This window comes from Lipotes vexillifer, unplaced genomic scaffold (genome assembly GCF_000442215.2).
Source record: "Lipotes vexillifer unplaced genomic scaffold, Lipotes_vexillifer_v1.1 scaffold384, whole genome shotgun sequence".
NCBI classification, from domain to species: domain Eukaryota; kingdom Metazoa; phylum Chordata; class Mammalia; order Artiodactyla; family Lipotidae; genus Lipotes; species Lipotes vexillifer.
Window position 1 is genome coordinate 695,826 of NW_006793498.1, and position 20,008 is coordinate 715,833.

The window sequence follows — 20,008 nt, forward strand, 5'->3', positions numbered from 1 at the left end:
TCCCCTGCATCGGCAGGCGGACTCTCAACCGCTGCGCCACCAGGGAAGCCCTAGAGATAATTATTGTTAATATTCTTAATAGTCTTCCAGGGACTTCCCTGGTGGTCCAGTGGGTAAGACTTGGTGCTCCCAATGCAGGGGACCCGGGTTTGATCCCTGGTTGGGGGAACTAGATCCCGTGTGCATGCCGCAACTAAGAGTTCGCATGCCACGACTAAAAAAAAAAAAAAAAAAAAACCCCCCCCACATGCCATAACAAAGATCCTGTGTGCAGCAAGTAAGACCCAGCACAGCCTAGATAAATAGATAGATAAATAAATAATCTTCCAGAATTTATATGAAAACATATATCCAGATAAATATATTTTTCAGAATTCTCTTTACAAAAATGGGATCATATTATTCATTCTTTGTTACTTTTTTCATTTAACTATGTCCAGTGACCATACAGATCAGTCTATTGAACTACCTCATAATTTTAAATAACTGCATAGGATTCCATTATACATTTTGTGTAATCTGTTTAACCGATCCCTAATTGTTGGACTTACAGGCTCTTCCCAGTTGCTGGCAATTATATAGAATGCTCTCTGTACATTTTCATTCACTTGTCTTAAATATTTACACAGGATGAATCCTGGAAGTAGAATTACTGGCCCTAAGGGAAGCCACTTTTTAAAGATTTCAGAAAGATGGTATCCATTTATATTCCCATCAGCTACTTTCTCACACTCATCCAGTACGAGGTATCAATATTGTATCAGATACCTCTTTTGCATCCTCTCGGATCTTCTTGGCTTCATCGGACCCTTGACATTATGCTCTAGTCCTGCCACCATGACAGCGACCAACTCCAGCTTCGTTGGGGCCCCACCAGGCAGCGCCTGCTCCCACCTCCTGCCCCAGGCCCCTTGGATGCCACTCGGGTGTGAGATCCTGGGGACCCACTCAGCTCCCACACACCTACCCACAGGCTGAACCTTTGACAGTGGTATTTGGGAACTACAGGATAAATTCTTCTTCCATCCTCCCCCAAGGTGAACTCCCCAAAGAAGCAGTAGTTCATAAAATCTCTAGAAAAATGTAAGGTTGAGACATCAGTTAGCTTGTTACTAAGCAGCCTTACTGAGTTACTAATCCCAGTAATGCACCCTCATATCTGATTCATCCTCCTTTGTCCCATTTCCCATTTCCCCTCCTCTGCCTCCTTGGGATATCAATCCCCGTAATAGTAGTGGAACATAGCATGATACTTTCTGGGGGACCTGGGTCAAACATCCTTCTCCCATAGAATGGATATACTGTAATTGAACCAACTGTGCAACCTTCAGTTCTGTTTTTTGTTGTTTTTTTTTAATAAATTTATTTTATTTATTTATTTATTTTTGGCTGCATTGGGTCTTCATTGCTGTGTGCGGGCTTTCTCTAGTTCTGGGCTTCTCATTGCGGTGGCTTCTCTTGTTGCGGAGCACAGGCTCCAGGCACAGAGGCTCAGTAGTTGTGGCTTGTGGGCTCTAGAGTGCAGGCTCAGTAGTTGTGGCACACGGGCTTAGTTGTTCCATGGCATGTGGGATCTTCCTGGACCAGGGCTCAAACCCGTGTTCCCTGCATTGGCAGGCAGATTCTTAACCACTCCACCACCAAGGAAGCCCAGGGGGGTTTTTTGTTTTTGTTTTTGTTTTTTTGCTCCTAAAAACAAACAAGAAACTACAATAAACATTCTTGAACAGATGTCTTTTCTTCTGTAGGACAAATTTCAAACCTGAGATTCAAGTCAAGAAGTATATCTAAGGAGATATGTTTTTCCACCACAAAATGTGTCATATAAGAAATAGCTCATCTTTCTTTTATCAAAAATTTTAAAAGGTAAATATGTGAAGTGATGGGTATGTTAACTAACTCGATTATGGGAATCCTTTTACAATTATATCAAACATTCACATTATACACTTTAAATATCTTACAATTTTATTTGTCAATTATACCTTAATAAAGCTGGAAAAAAAAGAAAATGAATTGGCAAACTCCTGTCCTGCCTGGGAGTGGGAAATAAATTCGACCTCAATTATTAGGGGTCTTCTCTCTTTTGCAGAGTCTCATGCGAACACAGGAGACTTACATGATTCCCGGAAAAAAGGAGTATCTAGTCTTTGCTCCATCCTCATCACAGCTGATACCCTCAGTGCCTGAGCCTCATGTTTTCTTGAGGGAGGGCAGCTCTGCTGTTCTGTACCAGGCTTTGGGACAGGAATCTGGGGCTGAGTCCTGGGTCCACCTCCTATACCCTGTTTTTCTTTTTCTTTTTCTTGTGGCCATGCTGTGCAGCTTGTGGGATCTTAGCTCCCTGACCAGGGATCGAACCCTGGCCCTTCGGCAGTGAAAGCATGGAGTCCTAACTACTGGACTGCCAGGGAGTTCCCTATAGCCTGTTTTCCTGTGAGGCTGTTCATCTTTTCCTTATTGATCTGAAAGAGATAGACATATGTTAGTGCAAATAATTTTATATTTAAATTATAAATGTATAATTTTACATTTTATTATACACTTTTCTGGGGGGGGAGCAAGAAAGTATCTCAACTTCATTTATTGGATAATCCATTCTTTCTCCACTTACTTGAAATTCCATTTTTATCATATGCTAAAATCCTTTATATGCATAGCTATGTTTGGGATTTTTTAAATTTAGTTTTATTTTATGAATCTTTTGGTTTCAGTTCTATTTCTTACTATTTTAACATTATAGAGCTTTTTTTCTTTAATTATTTATTTATTTTTATTTTTATTTTTGACTGCCTTGGGTCTTCATTGCTGCGCGCAGGCTTTCTCTAGTTGCAGCGAGCTGGGGCTACTCTTTGTTGCAGTGCGTGAGCTTCTCATTGCGGTGGCTTCTCTTATTGTGGAGCAGGGGCTCTAGGCGTGAGGGCTTCCGTAGTTGTGGCTCGCAACTCTAGAGCTCAGGCTCAGTAGTTGTGGCGCATGGGCTCAGTAGTTATGGTGCACGGGCTTAGTTGCTCCGCGGCAGGTGGGATCTTCTTGGACCAAGGCTCAAACCCGTGTCCCCTGCATTGGCAGGCGGATTCTTAACCACTGCGCCACCAGGGAAGCCCCTATAGTGCTTTTGAATAGCCAACGAAGCGAACTCATCACCCTTTTTCAAACACGTTACTATATATCCTTCAAACTCATCACCCTTTTTCAAACACGTTACTATATATCCTTCCAGATGAACTTTAGATTCATTTTGCCAAGTTCTAAAATTAAGTATTTTGATTGGGGATTTTCTTTTCTTTTCTTTTTTTTTTTTTTTGCTGTATGCGGGCCTCTCACTGCTGTGGTCCCTCCCATTGCGGAGCACAGGCTCCGGACGCACAGGCCCAGCGGCCATGGCTCACGGGCCCAGCCGCTCTGCGGCATGTGGGATCTTCCCGGACTGGGGCACGAACCCGTGTCCCCTGCATCGGCAGGCGGACTCTCAACCACCGCGCCACCAGGGAAGCCCTGGGATTTTCTTAAATGTATAGATTAATTTGAGATTAAATGATAGCTTTGCAATACTGAGTCTCTTCTAAGAATTGAGTGGATCTCAATTTGTTTAAATAAATCTTCTGTTATAGTCTCTTAAAATTTACTTCTAAATATTTTATATTTTTATTGCTACTATGAGATTTTTCTCCTTTGTATTCTAACAGACTATTGTTGTGATAAGTGAAAATTACTGGGTTATATCTATATCTATATAGTAACCAGCCACTTTTCTAAATTCTTTTTTTCCCCTTCCAGCTTTATTGAGTTATAATTTATATACAATAAAATTCACCCATTTTGTATACGGTCTGATGAATTTTGGTGATTGTATAGAGTTATGCAACCAACCACCATCACAGTAACAGTATAGAACATTTTCATCACTTTTTGAAAGCCTTCTTATGCCTCTTTGTAGATGATCCCAGCCCTGACCTCTGGCCCCAGGAAACACTAATCTGATTTATTGTCACTAAAGTTTTGCCATTTCTAGAATTTCATATAAATGAAATCATACAGTATATAGTCTTTCATTTAGCATGATCTGCTGACTAGTATCCCAGTATATGTCTATATCCCAATTTATTTATCCATTTACCAGTTAACATTTGGGTTGTTTCTAGTTTTGGGCTGTTATAAATAATGCATCTGTGGGTATCTACTTCTAAGTCTTTGTGTGGGCATATATATTATTTCTCCTGTGTAAATGCCTACGAGTGGGATTCTTTAACTAGAGTAGAAACTGCCAAACTGTTTTCCAAAGTGGCTGTACCATTTTCCATTCCCACCAGCAATACTTGAGCATTCCAGTTGCTCCACATTCTCACCAGCATTTAGTGTCTTAGTCTGCTAGGGTTGATATAACAAAAATATCACCGACTGGGTGGCTTAAACAACAGACATTTATTTCTCATGTTCTTGAGGCTGGGAAGTCCAGCCTCTACCCATATCCATGTGGGTTGAATATGGGTTGAGTTGTGTCCCTACCAAAAAAACCCATGCTGGGGTCCTAACCCCCATGACCTCAGAATGTGGCCCTATTTAGAGATCTGGTCTTTACAGGTGTAATTAACTTAAAATGAAGTCATTAGAAAAAAAAATGAGGTCATTAGCATGGTTCCTCACCTAATAACGACTGGTGTCTTTATAAAAGGGGGGAATTTGGATGTAGGGACATATACACGGGGAGAACGCTATGTGAACATGAAGGCATAGATCAGAGTGATGCTTCCACAAGCCAAGGAATGCCAGAGTTTGCCATCAAGCCCCTAGAAGGTGCAGAAGGAGGGGCATGGAACAGAGCCTCCCTTACAGCCCTCGGAAGAAACCAATCCTGCTGACACCTTCATCCTGGACATCCAGCCTCCGGAACTGTGAGACAATAAGTATTTGTGGTTTTAAGCCACGCAGTTTGTGGTACTTTTTGGTGGCAGCCCAACCAAACTAATACAACATGTTTCCTTGTAACTTGAGTTCATTCATAATGTTGATTTGTTCTTGGCCTCTCCTGGCCTCTCCTGACCTCTCCTACATATTAATTTTCAGAATCTGATTGGATTCATTCCCTGTTTCTGAATCTGTGTTCCAGAGAGTAAGTATTTCACGAGCCCATCTCATCTGTGTCTGAGTGTGGCATTTTGGATAGGCTGCTTTGTAGGCCAGGCCCCAGCCTATGCGTTGTCTTCCTCCTTGTCCCTCCTGATCCTCTGATCCAATCACCTACAGCCAAAGGAGTGGCTGTTACAGTGTAGAACACGGTCCAGCCCATGGGAACTGAGGGTGGAGTCCAGCCCATGGGAACTGAGGGTGGAGTCATGCTGGGCACAGCGTGCATCGTGACCCACACATCTAAAGGAGCACCCAGGGACTTCCTGGCGGTCCAGTGGTTAAGACTCTGTACTTGCAATGCAGGAGATGCGGGTTCAATCCCCGATCAAGGAACTAAGATCCCACATGTCCCGTGGCCAAAAGATATTAAGAAAATAAAATAAAATAAAGGAATGCCCAGTACTGTGTGTGGAAAGTGAGAAAGCCGCCATAGTCGAGGCCTTTAGGAGCCAAATAGGCCAGCCTCCTCCTTGTATAGGAATTTTACTGATAGTCCAGACAGATGTTGGGTCATCCACCCTTTGCTTGAAAACTTTGTCAGTGCCGTCTTTCCAAAATAGAATAGCTCTAGTTACAAGAAAATGTTTCCTTATGTTGAGCTAAAATTAGCCTCCTTATGACTTCTACTTCTAGGGTCCTACTTGTGCCCTCTTGTGTAACCCAAAGGGAAGTTGAATCCCGTGACTGTGAAACAGCTCCACTGCTTCTCACGACATGGTTTCCTGGTGCTTCTCTGTCCTGTCACTCACCCTCACACACGCCACAGGCTGCCTTTCAAGGGCGGTGCTGGTTACGCAGGGCTGTTACAGAGGAGGTCTGACTGTTATTCAAGAAGCCTGGGGCAGAGTGGGCAGGTGGGAAGAGTATGGGCTTTGGGGTCCAATGATGTGCTGGTGCAGCTGGCCCAGCCATTTCCCACCTGTGAAACCTTGGGCAGCACCCCTTTCCCTGCTGAAAACCGTTTCTGTCATGCAGAGGGGAAGGAAGGACTGTATGTGCATATTATGGAATATATGTGCATTAAACGTGTGTGAGAAGTACAGGCTGGGGAGTCTTTGCAGAGCATGCACGGAAAAGTCAAGATTCTCACTACAGTGGTTTCCCCCTTTGTTGCATAGTAAAAATGTACAACTATTTATTTCATAGTTTGCTAAGACTTGTATTTTGCATTAAACCCTTTTGGCAGCAAAGAGAAATGAAAAGCAAAATGTATGTTTAAAAAAAAAAGGAAGAAAGGACTTTTTTTTTCCTGTCTTGGTTTCCTTATTGTGTTAATCCTTTCAGGCTGCTATAACAAAATACCACAGACTGGGTGGCTTATAAACAACAGAAATTTATTTCTCACCGTTCTGGAGGCTGGAAGTCCGAGATCAGGACATCAGCATGGTCAGGTGAGAACCTGCTTCCTGGTTCATAGCTGGCACCTGGGTGGATGGGACTAGGGGTCTCTCAGGAGCCTCTTTTATAAGGCATTGATCCCATTCATGATGGTTCCACCCTCAAGGCTTAAGCACCTCCTAATACCATCATCTTTCGGGGGAAAGATTTCAACATGAATTTGGGGGCCATGTCTATAAAGTATGGAAATAATATTTTCTTCAAATGGTTATTATAGGATTAAATAAAGCTTTGTAATTTAGGGCCGTGCTTCTCAAACTTGACTGTGCATAGTAATCACCTGGGGATCTTTTTATAACGTAGATTCTGACTCCATAGGTCTGGGATAGGGTCTGGGATTCTGCATTTGTCACAAGCTCCCAGGAGGTGCTCATGCTGTGGTTTGTGGACCACATTTGAATAGCAAGGATGTAGGGCACCGGCACAGTGCCTGGCGTTTAGCAGAGTTCAGTAAATGTTAATTCTTCCTCTGTCCCTTTTGTGACCCCTCCTGGCCATACCCTTTAGTTGGATTAACTTTTAATTCTCATCCCATCCCTATGTAATAATGTGGTAATACACATGTCCAATTAAGATGAGCCTTGGAAGGTTTCAAATCTCTAAGAAGTAACAACTGCCTCAGCAGAGAAGGGTATATTCTTAAAACGGGAGAAATATTCTTTAAGTCCTAAATCAAACACTAAACTGCTATGTTGTAGGAACAATAGGACTTGTGTGGCTGTATGATTCCTGAAGTACACAAAAGGGCCAGCATGGTCCATTGTTAATGTCAGGCGACAGCCCATCTGCTAGGACAGGTTCTGTCAATGGAAGTCGTCATCTCATTAAGTGGATGACAGCTGGGCAGCATATATTTATGAAGTCACTAAAGCCTTGTCATTGAGGTACTGTAGGAGGCTGAAGCAGCTGATCCTTCCAGAAACAATGATGTATGCTGTTGCCATGATATGGAAAAATCAAGTCTGATTAGACTGAGATTTTGTGAGTCAGATCAGAAAATGCTAATAAATTTTGACAGGATTTATGTACTGATTCTATTCTTATTCCACTTTTTTCTCCCACTCTTAATTCATGTTGCACTGTTTTTCTGGTTCTTCATCCAAATGCACTTAAAAAAAAAACTTACAAATATATTTAAGTATAAATTCAGCCTTTACAAATACAAACACAAATTACAAAACACAAAATGTATGTTCTCTTTTATTTCTATAAAGCCTTTTTGCTGCTAAATTTTTCTTTAAGGGTGAAATGAGTAAACTGAGCATTCTCTACAAAATGGTCATTGAATTATAGATAGTAGAAGCTTGCCCAGCTCAAGCACTTTTTTTTTTAATCTGAGCTTTGACTTGTAGCTGTCTTAAAGTCTATAAAATCCGTTGTTAGACTTACATGTCTGGAATACCTTAAGTGAAAAATAGACTGACCTCTGCTACTTAATTTATTTGCCATGATACATTTTAGCTTTTAAGCTGATTTTGTTGGCAACTCAATTAGATAGGTATAGTTCAGTCACATTTTAGAGCATCTAGTATGAACTTTCCTATGTTTTTTAAACCAAAATTCCTGATACACAGAACTTAAAAAAGTTTTAAGTCAATAAACATTGTGGAATTTTCCTCATCACCCTCTAGGTTAACAGTAGAAAAACTAATGGCAGGGAGAAAGTATTTAGGTATTTGTAGCTACATAATTAACATATACATGAAAAATTTTTTGAAGGCTACTGTGGAGCTCAACAGTGGTATCTCATGAGGATGAGATTGGGGGTCAGGAGAGAGACTTTTACCTTTCACTTTATAGCCTTTCATAAATTTTTTTTAACTTTCAGCGTGTATCCCTTTAATAATTTTTACTAGTTAAAATAGTAAATGTACACCACCAGAAGGGATGTCAGAAGAGAAAAGAGAAAAATCTGATGGAAAGTTAGCATGCCGTGGGTGTTGGGAGCACCGACATTGGGTAGCACAGGTGAGCTGTGACAGGAAAAGGCCCTTATCAGCGTGATTTGCAAAAGCCCACTCTGCACAGCTTCTCTGCAGACTTAACTGGACAACAAGAGAGAATTCTCTCAGCATGTCACCCAGAGCCAGACACCAGGGCTGGCATTTTGATGGCTGGTCGTTCACCAGAAGGGCATAGGTAATTTGAAAACGGAGTGTGAATAATGAGAGCTTTTTTCCCTTTCTTTTTTTGGTCATGACCATTGGCTCTCCTTACTTTTTATCCCTTTTGTGCAAGTGTCTGTGTGTCCGTGTGCGTGTGTCTGTGTGTGTGTAGGACACTGTGGGGCTGGCAGAAGGTGAGCAGGTTTGCCCTGTGGTTTATTGGGGCTGGAGTAATCTGGAGACTCATAGCAGTGACTGTTGAAACACCGGTTTGTTTGATATTAAAGTGCATCCGAAGGGGAAGAGGATAGCAAACGGCTTACTTGTGTGCTGTGCTCGCTCTGCATATGCAGTGTGCCGCACCCCTCATCTGGTTTCACCTCAGCTGTGCTAGCCCCGGCTGATCCAGACCCAACACCCAGGCTGCTTGGGGTCTAGAGGGGATCCTGGGAGAGCTGAGGCTCAGGCTGTGGAGTCCCAGGTGCTCCTGACCGTGGTCCGGGGGCCACACTTGTGTGTTAGAAGCGTGAAGGCCGAGGGCCTCTGGGACCACGGGGTCCTGAGTCAGGAATCCAGAAACGCCAGGGGCAGCAGTTCTTTTCTGACAAGGTGCTATATATCTTTTTAAAATTAAGTTTTACTGTGAAAAATTTCAAACATTCACAAATGTAGAGAGAACAGTATCATGAATAGGTTTGGCGTTTTCAAATTTTGATGCACTTGCTTTTTCTTCTTCCCCCTCCCTCCCCCTTTTTCTTTTGTTATTGCTCAAGTACTTTAAAGGGAATCCAGACCTCCTATCATTTTGCTCCTACGTCCTGAGTAAGCCTATCTCTGAAAAGTCACGTTGTGCTTCTTAGGGGACAGGTGTCTGCCTCTCAGACGATGGTAGGAATTACTACAATAATAGCACAGGAATTCTTGAAGACATCCTCACGCCCAGCCAGTCATTCAGGGAGTCTACCCTGGAGGTCGCCACGAGCTTGCTCTTCCCAGGGCTGATGAGCACCGGCAGGTGTAGGACGCACAGCCCGTTCCCACTGGAGAGGCTGGGGCTTAAACAGGATCTGACCCCACCGTCCTCCGTGGGGCCCCTCCCTCCACACCTGATCCTCTCCTGACAGGCACCCACACAGGCCGCTGTTCATCCACCTCACCAAGTGAGGTCAGTGGAGCAAGTGCTGCACTCAGGGCTTCCAGTCAGTAAGAGGCACTCTGAAAAGGTGAAGATGGGGATCTAGTCTAACTCTGCTCACTACTCTTTCGTTCATACATCAAACATCTGTTGAGAGCTTTACTCTGTTCCTTTATGTTGATTAGGGAATTGAAGCTCAGCGAGGTCAAGGTAGCAGGGACTGTAAGAAATAAAATCTACTGTCCTTGTTTTTGCTCAAGCTCACCCAGCTCTCCAGCGCGCAGCACGGGGCTCTCACCTGTACACCGGTTCAAGCCATACTTCCCAGTTATAGCAACACCCTACCGACGGCCTTTGCTGCTTACCAAGCTCCTTTCATCTGATCCTTAAAATCTCCAGGTAGCGGTTGAGCTCAAACATGAATTTTAGTTCCGGTTGGCTAGTTTTTCGCCATACACTATGATTAAAGACTTTTGGAGCTGATAACCTTCCAAGTTTATTCTGCAAGTTAATATAAACTTCGTGTTCCAGAGCCTAGAAATAATTTTAAGGGGGAAGAAAAAGTGCTTTATGGCTCATTTGATATAAAATGTGAATTCATGGGAGGAACTAAGTCAGTTTCCATTCTCTAGAATTCTACAGATAATTTTGGCCCTTGGCAAATAGCAACTAATGTTCCCAGTGACTTCCATCTCAGGCCTGTTTGGTTAGAACAGATCTGGTTCAGAAGCCCCCAAAGAATCTTTAAGGCTCATAAGAGCTGGTCTCATTCTGAAGCTGGATCACTGCCTTGTGCCCCTGATTTGCTCAGTTTTGCATTGAGTCTACTACTGGTGGAGATTCAGCAGCAGATAGTGGTGGGCCTGTGTTTGTCAATTTACGTTTCTCATGGCGAGTTCCTTACGGGATAAGATCAGACCAAGCCTAGAATCACAGAACCTTCCAGAGATGGAACATCAGTTCCCAGGAACCCTGATATTGACACCTTACCCCTTTCCACTTTGTTCTTTTCCTGGCTTTAAATTGAATGTACTTCCTGTGGTGTGACATACCAGGACGTGATGGTGTAGGGTAGGGTTAGAAGCCCTTAGAGTTGTTTTAGGGGAAGAATCAGGTAGTTGCTAATGCTAACAGTACATGGCCTGTGTCATGAAGGAACGCCAAGTGTGTGTGCATCTGTTCAGCGCCCTTTTTACATAAAGCAAGAGGGCAGGCTTCCTGTGAAGACCCATCGCACCATCCAGGTCTACACTGACCCACCAGACCTGCCCCAAGTCTGCGGCCATCTTATTTCTCCTTTCACACAAGAGCATTTTCTCCATATAGAGAATGTTTTACCCAAAGACCTTTGAAAACCATGTGTCTGGATCCATTTCATCTCTGTTATAGCTAAGAAAAAACTGCAGACAGAGAAATTAGGAGACCCGGCCAATTCTACATGATTCAAGGATAGCTGTACAAAGTTTGCAGATTCAGCCTAGGATTGTCTGTTAAAGCTCACCATCCATGTATTCCAGGTAAATTGCATTAATCAACACCTGGTCCTGCAATTGAGCTTTGCTAGAAGGAGAAACGGACAGAAAAATAAACAATTATTGTGCAGTCTGGTAAGTGAGTGGTAGAATTGTGTCCAGGTCAAGAGGTAGCACAGTGGAGAGAAGTCACTGGGGTTTTAAAGACTGCAGAGGTGGGCTTCCCTGGTGGCACAGTGGTTAAGAATCCGCCTGCCAAAGCAGGTGACACGGCTTCAAGCCCTGGTCTGGGAAGATTCTACATGTCACAGAGCAACTAAGCCCGTGCGCCACAACTACTGAGCCTGCGCTCTAGAGCCCACGAGCTACAACTACTGAGCCCACGTGCCACAACTACTGAAGCCCACACGCCTAGAGCCTGTGCTCCGCAACAAGAGAAGCCACCGCAATGAGAAGCCCATGCACCGCAACAAAGAGTAGCCCCCGCTCGGCGCAACTAGAGAAAAGCCTGCGCACAGCAACAAAGACCCAGTGCAGCCAAAAATAAATTAATTCATTAAAAATAAATAAATAAAGACTGCAGCGGTGTTTATCAGGTGACAAGAGAGTAAAGGCACTCAAGATTCGCTGCAGACCCCTTGCTCCCCATGATGGACTGGCAGATCTTGCCCTTTGATAGTGGCCACGACTCTGCTCTGCCAAATGCTTTGACTTTAGCAGAATAATTGGTTAATCATGCCCATGGGGCAGTCTAGCCCATCAAGTTCAAGTACCAAGTGGTGATCTCTCCACTGAAAAATATTTATATTCTTAACAACAAATAGACAGTTATAAAATGGACAAAAGATTTGAACAGACATTTCTCCAAAGAAGATAATACAAATGGCCAATAAGCCATAAGATCAGTAGTCATTAGGGAAATGCAAATCAAAACCACAATGAGATACCACTTTACACCCATTAGGATGTCTATTGTAAAAAACAGCAACAGCAAAGGAAAATAACGAGTGTTGGCAAGGATGTGGAGAAATTTGGAACTCTGGTGTACTGCTGTTGGGAATGCAAAATGGTACAGCCACTGTGGAAGATAGCATGAGGGTTCCTCAAAAAGTAAAACAGGAACTTCCCTGGCAGTCCAGTGGTTAAGACTCCATGCTTCCGATGCAGGGGGCACGGGTTCGATCCCTGGTCGGGGAACTAAGATCCCAAATGCTGCATGGTCAGAAAATAATAAAATACATAAAAAATAAAAAAAAAATTTTTTAAGGTCAAATTAAAAAAAAAAAAGTAAAACAGAATTACCATATGATCCAGCAATTCCACTTCTACCTAAATACCCAAAGGAACTGAAACTAGGGACTCAAACGGATACTTGCACACCAGTATTCATAGCAGTTTATTCATGGTAGCAGAAAGGTAGAAACAACCTACCTAGATGTTCATCAGCCGATGAATAGATGAACCAAGTGTGGTGTATACATACAATAGAATATTATTCAGTCTGAAAAAGACATGAAATTGTGACACATACTACAACACCTCGAGGATATTATCCTAAGTGAAATGTCAGACACAAAAGACAAATGAGGTACCTAGAGTAGTCAGAGTCCTAGAGGCAGAGATGGAATGGGGGCCACCGGTGGCTGGGGGGAAGAGGGAGTGGGAAGTCATTGTTTAATGGGGACAAAGTTTCAGTTTGGGAAGATGAAAAATTTCTGGAGATGGATGACGGTGATGGTTACACAACGGTGTGAATGTACTTAATATCACTGAATTGAATACTTAAAATGGGTAAAATGGTAAATTTTATGTTATGTATATTTTACCATGATTTTAAAAATCCATAATATTTACATACTTTTTTGGGGGGGAAAAAGCCAGGCACGTGTACTCTAGGTGGAAGAGCAGCTTGTACATGGTCCTAGAGGCCCACTTCCTCCTGGAAGTCTTCCCTTACTGTCCCAGCCACTGCTCCCTCATCTTCCTCCAATCATTATTGAGCAGAATGTCAGTGTAACACAACTAGATAACAAGCTGTCTGAGGCCAGGGCCCAGCTTACGCTAAAAAAAAAGTCCTGACGATTTTGTTTAATGTTATTAATTAGTAATGTTACTCTTTCTTCCATGTCTCTCTTTCTACCTGTCTGAGTTTTTTTAATAATTTTTTTTAGAAATAATTGACTGTATGGTCAATTTAGAGATTGATGTACAGTTGTTAAAAAAATAACAGGGATCCCTTGTGCACTTTGTCCAGTTTCCTCCAATGTTAAATGTTTTTCAAAACTATAGTATAATATCACAACCAGGACACTGACATTGACAATCCACTGACTTTAATCAGATTTCCTTAGTTTTGCTTGCGCTTATGTGTGTGTGTGTGTGTTAAGTTCTACACCATTGTACTGACCAGGTAGGCTGGTTGTATTCAACCACAGCAGTCACATACCGAACAGTTCCAACACCATGAAGATCCCTAGTGTTTTTCTTTTGTAACTACCTGCACTTCCCCTCCCTCCACCCCTTAACCCTGGAAACCACTAATATGTCCTCCGTTTCTAAAATTTATCATTTCAAAAAGTGTTATATAAATGGAATTATAGAGTATGTAACCTTTCAGGGTTGACTTTTTCACTCGACATGATTCCCTGGAGATCCATCCAAGGTACTGAGTGTGTCAGTAGCTGGTTCTTTCTTATTGCTGGGGAGTAGTCCAAGGTATAAATGTACCATGCTCTATTTAACCATATACCTTTTGAAGTACATTTGGTTTTTAGCTATTACCAAAAAAGCATTATACTTTATATTATAGCATATACCCTTTACACTTAGTGTAAAGGCATATAGCCTTTACACTTAGAGTAGTAATACAGTAAGAAATACATAGTGCCTTCTAAAAGCCCCACAGGGCACCTTTCTTTCTAAGTAATTCATTACATGGACTTGTCATTAAATCAAGGTTAGCAGACACTGAACACAAAATATCACCCTGGGTTCTTGAGGATTCTAAGACAGAGAAGACAACATCCCAGACCCCCAAGATGTATGATCTAATGGGCACTGGAGATCCACCACCAGCAGACAGTTGATTACAGAAATGCAAATTTAGTAACAAGGGAGAGTGAGAAATTAATTTTTACCAGGAAGTTTGGGAAGGTTTCTTTGGAAAAGGAGGGTTTGAGCTGGGATTTGAAAAAGGAGTAGAACTCCAACAGGTAGATATAAAAGGGAACAAATTTGGTATATACACTCCTGGGTCCCTGCATGTTATAGATTCCAGGTTGCCATGTTGCTCTTACCCAGGGAATTGCTTCTCAGGAAAGATTCTAGACTGGATGTCTGTGTCCATGTTTGCTGATGGCTCCAGTTGAAGAGATTGCTCGTGGAAGTCACATCTAGTTTTAGGATGAGATCAACAATCTAATTTTGGGAAGTCCTTCATCTCACAGATAGATGTACTGAGGCCTAGATAGGATCAAATTCAGCTCAGTCTTGTGGCCCCTACTGGCCAATCAGTGGATGTGTTTTGTCTAGAAAGTTCCCAGGTCATGCCAGGGAAGTGATATGGATTTCCTATGGCTCTGCTAAAAATAAAAAGATCAATTGGTGAAAATAAGGAGTTGCAGAGTGGATGGGGAGTACTTCTTGTTTAAAAACATTGTTTATCTCACATGTAATTTTTTAAAATCTCCTTTAAGGAATATAATTTTTACATATGCTCTGAAATAAACCACGCTTACTAATTAAGTAACTTACAGAATGTCAAGAAAAGAGAAAATAAACCAGTTTCAAAGCCTCTGTTCAGCAAAGATTGGAATGGATAAGAAGCTGGAAGATGTATTAATGAGATGGGGAGAAAGTCAGGTTTCTTCTCTCAATTAGAGAAAAAGAAAGGCAATTACAAACTGTAGCATAAACAAAAATATCTTATAACAAAGTCGTGGCCCAGATATGAAGCAAACTAAAATGTAGCATGAAACGAATAAAATAAAATGTAGCCTGATTTTGAGAAATGTATGAGTGTAAGAAAAAATATTCCATTTGCCACATTCTTCTTAAGTGACAAAAATACTGGATTTGTAGCGGAAGAAGTTGTGGCCCATCGCAGTGAACACTATTTACATCATCACCGTATTGCAAATGCTGTTGATTGAATGGAAATGCAGTCAATTTCAACAACATAAAGCAAAGTGGACAGAGGTTGAGAGTTGGAAATGGGGAGGAGAGGGAGAGAGGATGGTGGGTGTTCTCATGCGTGTCCGATATCGTAAGAAGTCCAAATACTGCACAACATTGATGAATGGGTAAGCTGAGGCTCTAAGTTTTACTTTTTTTTTTTTTTTTTTTTTTTTGGCCACACCAAGTGCCTTGCAGGATCTTAGTTCCCTGACCAGGGAGTGAACCCACATCCTCGGCAGTGAAAGCGAGGATTCCTAATCACTGGACCGCCAGGGAGTTCCCCAAAGTTTACTACATAAGTTACACATTTGGATAACTAATAGAAGAATTAAAGAGAATTCATATAGGGACTTCCCCGGTGGTCCAGTGGGTAAGACTCCAAGCTCCCAATGCAGGGGGCCCGGGTTCAGTCCCTGGTCAGGGAACTAGATCCCTCATGCCAAAACTAAGAGTTCCCATGCCACAACTAAAGATCCTGCATGCCACAACTAAGACCCGGCGCAGCCTAAATAAATAAATAAATAAATAAATAAATATTTTTTAAAAAGAGAATTCATATAGCTATTAAAGGGGTTCAGAACATGCTACTCCAAAATATACCACTTTGGCATATTGATTATTTTGAACTGAAGGCAATTGAGAAACTGTAGATGCAGGAAGGGCTCTCTGACCTCCCTCTTTCTACCTAAAATCAGGTCTTTGAACTTCCCATGAGAAAGGTGCCCTCCCTTTAGCAGGAAGAAAAGGACATTCTTATCACTGGGGACTGGGTGTCAATGCTGAAGTGGTCCTGTACAAATAAACCTACCAAAATAACCCTTGTCTTCCATTACTTTCTCCCCATGTATCTCCTAGTCACTTTCCCACAATTTACTGTCCTCAGCTCAAGCCCCTTGGTCTTGTCACATCCCTGCAGTTTATTATTCTTTGTGTAAAAAGGCATATAAGTTTGGGGGCCTAACAGCTTATTCAGGTCTTCATTTTCCCTTCAAAGACTCCCATGTACATGTAAAAATATTAAATAAGATATGTATGCTTTTCTTTTTAATCTGTTTATGTCAGTTAATTCTTAGGCCAGCTACAGAACCTAAGAGGGTAGAAGGAAGTTTTTCCTCCCCTACTATCAAAAATTGGAAGAAGGGAAGGGGAGGGGAAACAGTGTAAATTATACTGTAATTTTTCAGGATGGGCTGTCAGTTGATAATGTCTAAAGAAATAGTAATATAAGTATATTACATGTTATGAAAATAGTTGCCAGAACTACAGACAGAAGTGGATAAATGTGGTTGCCTCTGGGAAGTTGTACTAGAAGTGACCTCGGATTAGGCGGAGACACAATTTTGATGTCACATAAGTGATTGTTTTGGTAAAAAGAAATGAGAAGGGTTGTATTGACCAGGAACAAAATTTGTTCAAAGTATAACTGCAGCTATTTCATTACCTTAACTTTTATTTATTTATTTATTTATTTATTTTTGCGGTACGCGGTCCTCTCACTGTTGTGGCCTCTCCCGTTGCGGAGCACAGGCTCGCGACGCGCAGGCTCAGCGGCCATGGCTCACGGACCCAACCGCTCCGCGGCATGCGGGATCCTCCCGGACCGGGGTACGAACCCGTGTCCCCTGCATCGGCAGGCAGACTCTCAACCACTGTGCCACCAGGGAAGCCCAACCTTAACTTTTAAATACAGCCTGTAAGCATTTCTGATTTTCCTAAATGTACCCTTGTGCAGGAAAAAGAACTAGTTCAGCTCTGATATAGATATTTGAATGCCACTTCTGTTGAGATCGTGGATTGTTTTGAGGTGAGACAAAATGAAGGACTGTGAGGTACTTCTCAACGGTGTAAAATCCCTGGATTAATCCAGAGTTTAGCTTATTTAATATATACCATTTAAGCTCTTTTCTTGTGCAAAATCTTCAACTTATTTTTTCGCCATCAGAGCACACCTCTGATTTTATAATGCCAATCATTGAAAACTGACATTTATTCTATATAAACATTCCCTTTGGACATATCCATTTCCAAGTTCAGGGAGCCAGGCTCCAGGAACCCACGCACGCACACGGGGACTGTGTGGTGTGGGGCAGGGCCGGGGACGCTGCCCACACTGTGGTGCCATTCCTGTGGTTGTGATGCTAAATTAGAGCATGTTTTCGTTTTCTTCTCTCTAGGAAGGCCCTTTCGTCTACTTGTCTTTGGTAGGAAACATCACAGATTCTGATGCCTTGATTGCTTCATTGTGTAAGTAATTTAAAACGTTTGCATTTGCCATATTTGAGGGATTAATTGCAAGTATGGCTGTCAATTAAATGAGCACCTGTACCCTATGCTGTATGATTCTAGTTACATGAAATGTCCAGAATAGGCAAATCTATAGAGATAAATTATAGATTAATGGTTGCCTGGGTGTGTGGGGAGGGGGCGGGATCATAGGCCAGAAATGGGGCGTGACTGATAATGGGTACAAGTTTCTTTTTGGGGGTAGAAACATTATAAAATTACATGATTTGTGGTGATTCAAATCTGAGAATATACTAAAACTTGTTGAATTATACACTTTAAACAGATTTAAAAAAACAGGTCTGGCACGTGAATTATATCTCAATAAAGCTATAATTTCAAATTTTTGTTTGTTTTTATTTATTTTATTTATTTATTTTTGGCTGCACTGGGTCTTCGTTGCTGTGCATGGGCTTTCTCTAGTTGTGGCAAGCAGGTGCCACTCTTCATTGCAGTGCTCCGGCTTCTAATGGCAGTGGCTTCTCTTGTCGCGGAGCACGGGCTCTAGGTGTGCGGGCTTCAGTAATTGTGGCTCGCGGGCTCAGTAGTTGTGGCTCGCAGGCTCTAAAGCACAGGCCCAGTAGTTGTGGTGCACAGGCTTAGTTGCTCCGCGGCATGTGGGATCTTCCCCGACCAGGGCTCGAACCCGTGTCCCCCTGCATTGGCAGGCGGATTCTTAATCACTGCACCACCAGGGAAGCCCTATAATTTCAAATGTTTATAGTGAGTGCAGAATGAGGAGTTTGCAGTATTTAAACTGGGTGTTTTCCATATTTTTATTATTAACTTTAATATATATATATATATATATATATATATGTATATATATATGGTCTTGTAGATAATTTCCAGAAATCTTCCTGCTCTGCAGCGGTGTTAACTAGTTTTCCCTGTCTTTGTCATGTTGCTGTAAATCAATCAACATTCAGTCAGTCAGTATTGACTACCTCCAATGTGCTGTGTCAGTACTGACAAATAAATGAGCTGTGCAGAAACTGGGTTCTTTGCCACTATTATAGAGCTGCCTTGTGCAGGATAACTTCTTTCAGATTTTGCATCTGAAAATCTGCATTGTTTATCTCATTTCTCCCACAATTCTGAAATAGTGTCATCCAGCCAGGATCTGGACTCCTGTTCACCACTAATGTTGTAAAACTCTTCTGGAGAATTGAGTCAGCCACAATTAGTGCTTCCCAAAGCAAAACACATGTTATCTTTGATGTCCGTCAGGTCCTAGCCATGGTAGCTCAGGGCGCCTGAGTCCCACATCTCTTTTTTTTTTTTTTGCGGTACGCGGGCCTCTCACTGCTGTGGCCTCTCCCATTGCAGAGCACAGGCTCCGGATACACAGGCTCAGCGACCATGGCTCACCGGCCCAGCCGCTCCGCGGCATGTGGGATCTTCCCGGACCAGGGCACGAACCCACGTCCTCTGCATCGGCAGGCGGACTCTCAACCACTGGGCCACCAGGGAAGCCCTGAGTCCCCTATCTTGAAGCCACCTGCTCAGTTCCACGGGCTAAGGAAAATGCAGCTGTGCAGCTTTCTGGCGAGTCTGCTGGATTAAACTGTGCTTGAGAATTGCTAGGGAAGTCTGGGGTTGAGAATTCCAGCTCAAGTCACTGTCCTCCTACCCTGGCTGCCCTGCTCAGCCTCAGAGAAAGCAAACAGCCCAGATTTGGCTCAGTCCCATGAAATGCAAATATCTAATTCGATCTTTATCAGTCATCTTCAGTCTACATTTTCACGTTCAAAAAAATGAAAACTCGGGCTTCCCTGGTGGTGCAGTGGTTAAGAATCCGCCTGCCAATGCAGGGGACGCGGGTTCGAGCCCTGGTCTGGGAGGAACATGCCTCGGAGCAAATAAGGCCGTGTGCCACAACTACTGATCCTGCACTCTAGAGCTCACAAGCCACAACTGCTGAGCCCATGTGCCACAACTACTGAAGCCCGCACACCGAGAGTCCATGCTCCACAACAAGAGAAGCCACCTTAATTAGAGGCCTGCGCACCGCAACGAAGAGTAGCCCCCACTCGCTGCAACTAAAAAGAAAGGCTGCGTGCAGCAACGAAGACCCAACGCAGCCAAAAATAAATTAATTAATTAATTTTTTTTAAGTGAAAATTCATTTAATGGAGGTACCCTTTATTAGTGTGAAAGTGGAAATCTAGTAGATAATGTCAAGTAGTGCTTCTTGGACTTTAAAGTACACAGATTGCTTGGGGTTCTTGTTAAAATGCAGATTCTAATTCAGAGGGTCTGGGGTAGGGCCTCCCATCTATTGATCTGTGGACTGTCCTTTGATTCAG

At 42.6% G+C, this 20,008-nt stretch overlaps 1 protein-coding gene across 1 annotated transcript in view; it reads left to right on the plus strand.

The window, feature by feature from the left end:
* The window catches only part of EBPL (EBP like), a 41,740-nt gene that overhangs the window by 14,841 nt on the left and 6,891 nt on the right, over nt 1-20,008 (plus strand). The window contains exon 2 of the mRNA XM_007466421.1: nt 17,591-17,660. Within this exon, the coding sequence (XP_007466483.1) occupies nt 17,591-17,660 (70 nt within the window). The remainder of the gene's footprint in view (nt 1-17,590; nt 17,661-20,008) is intronic.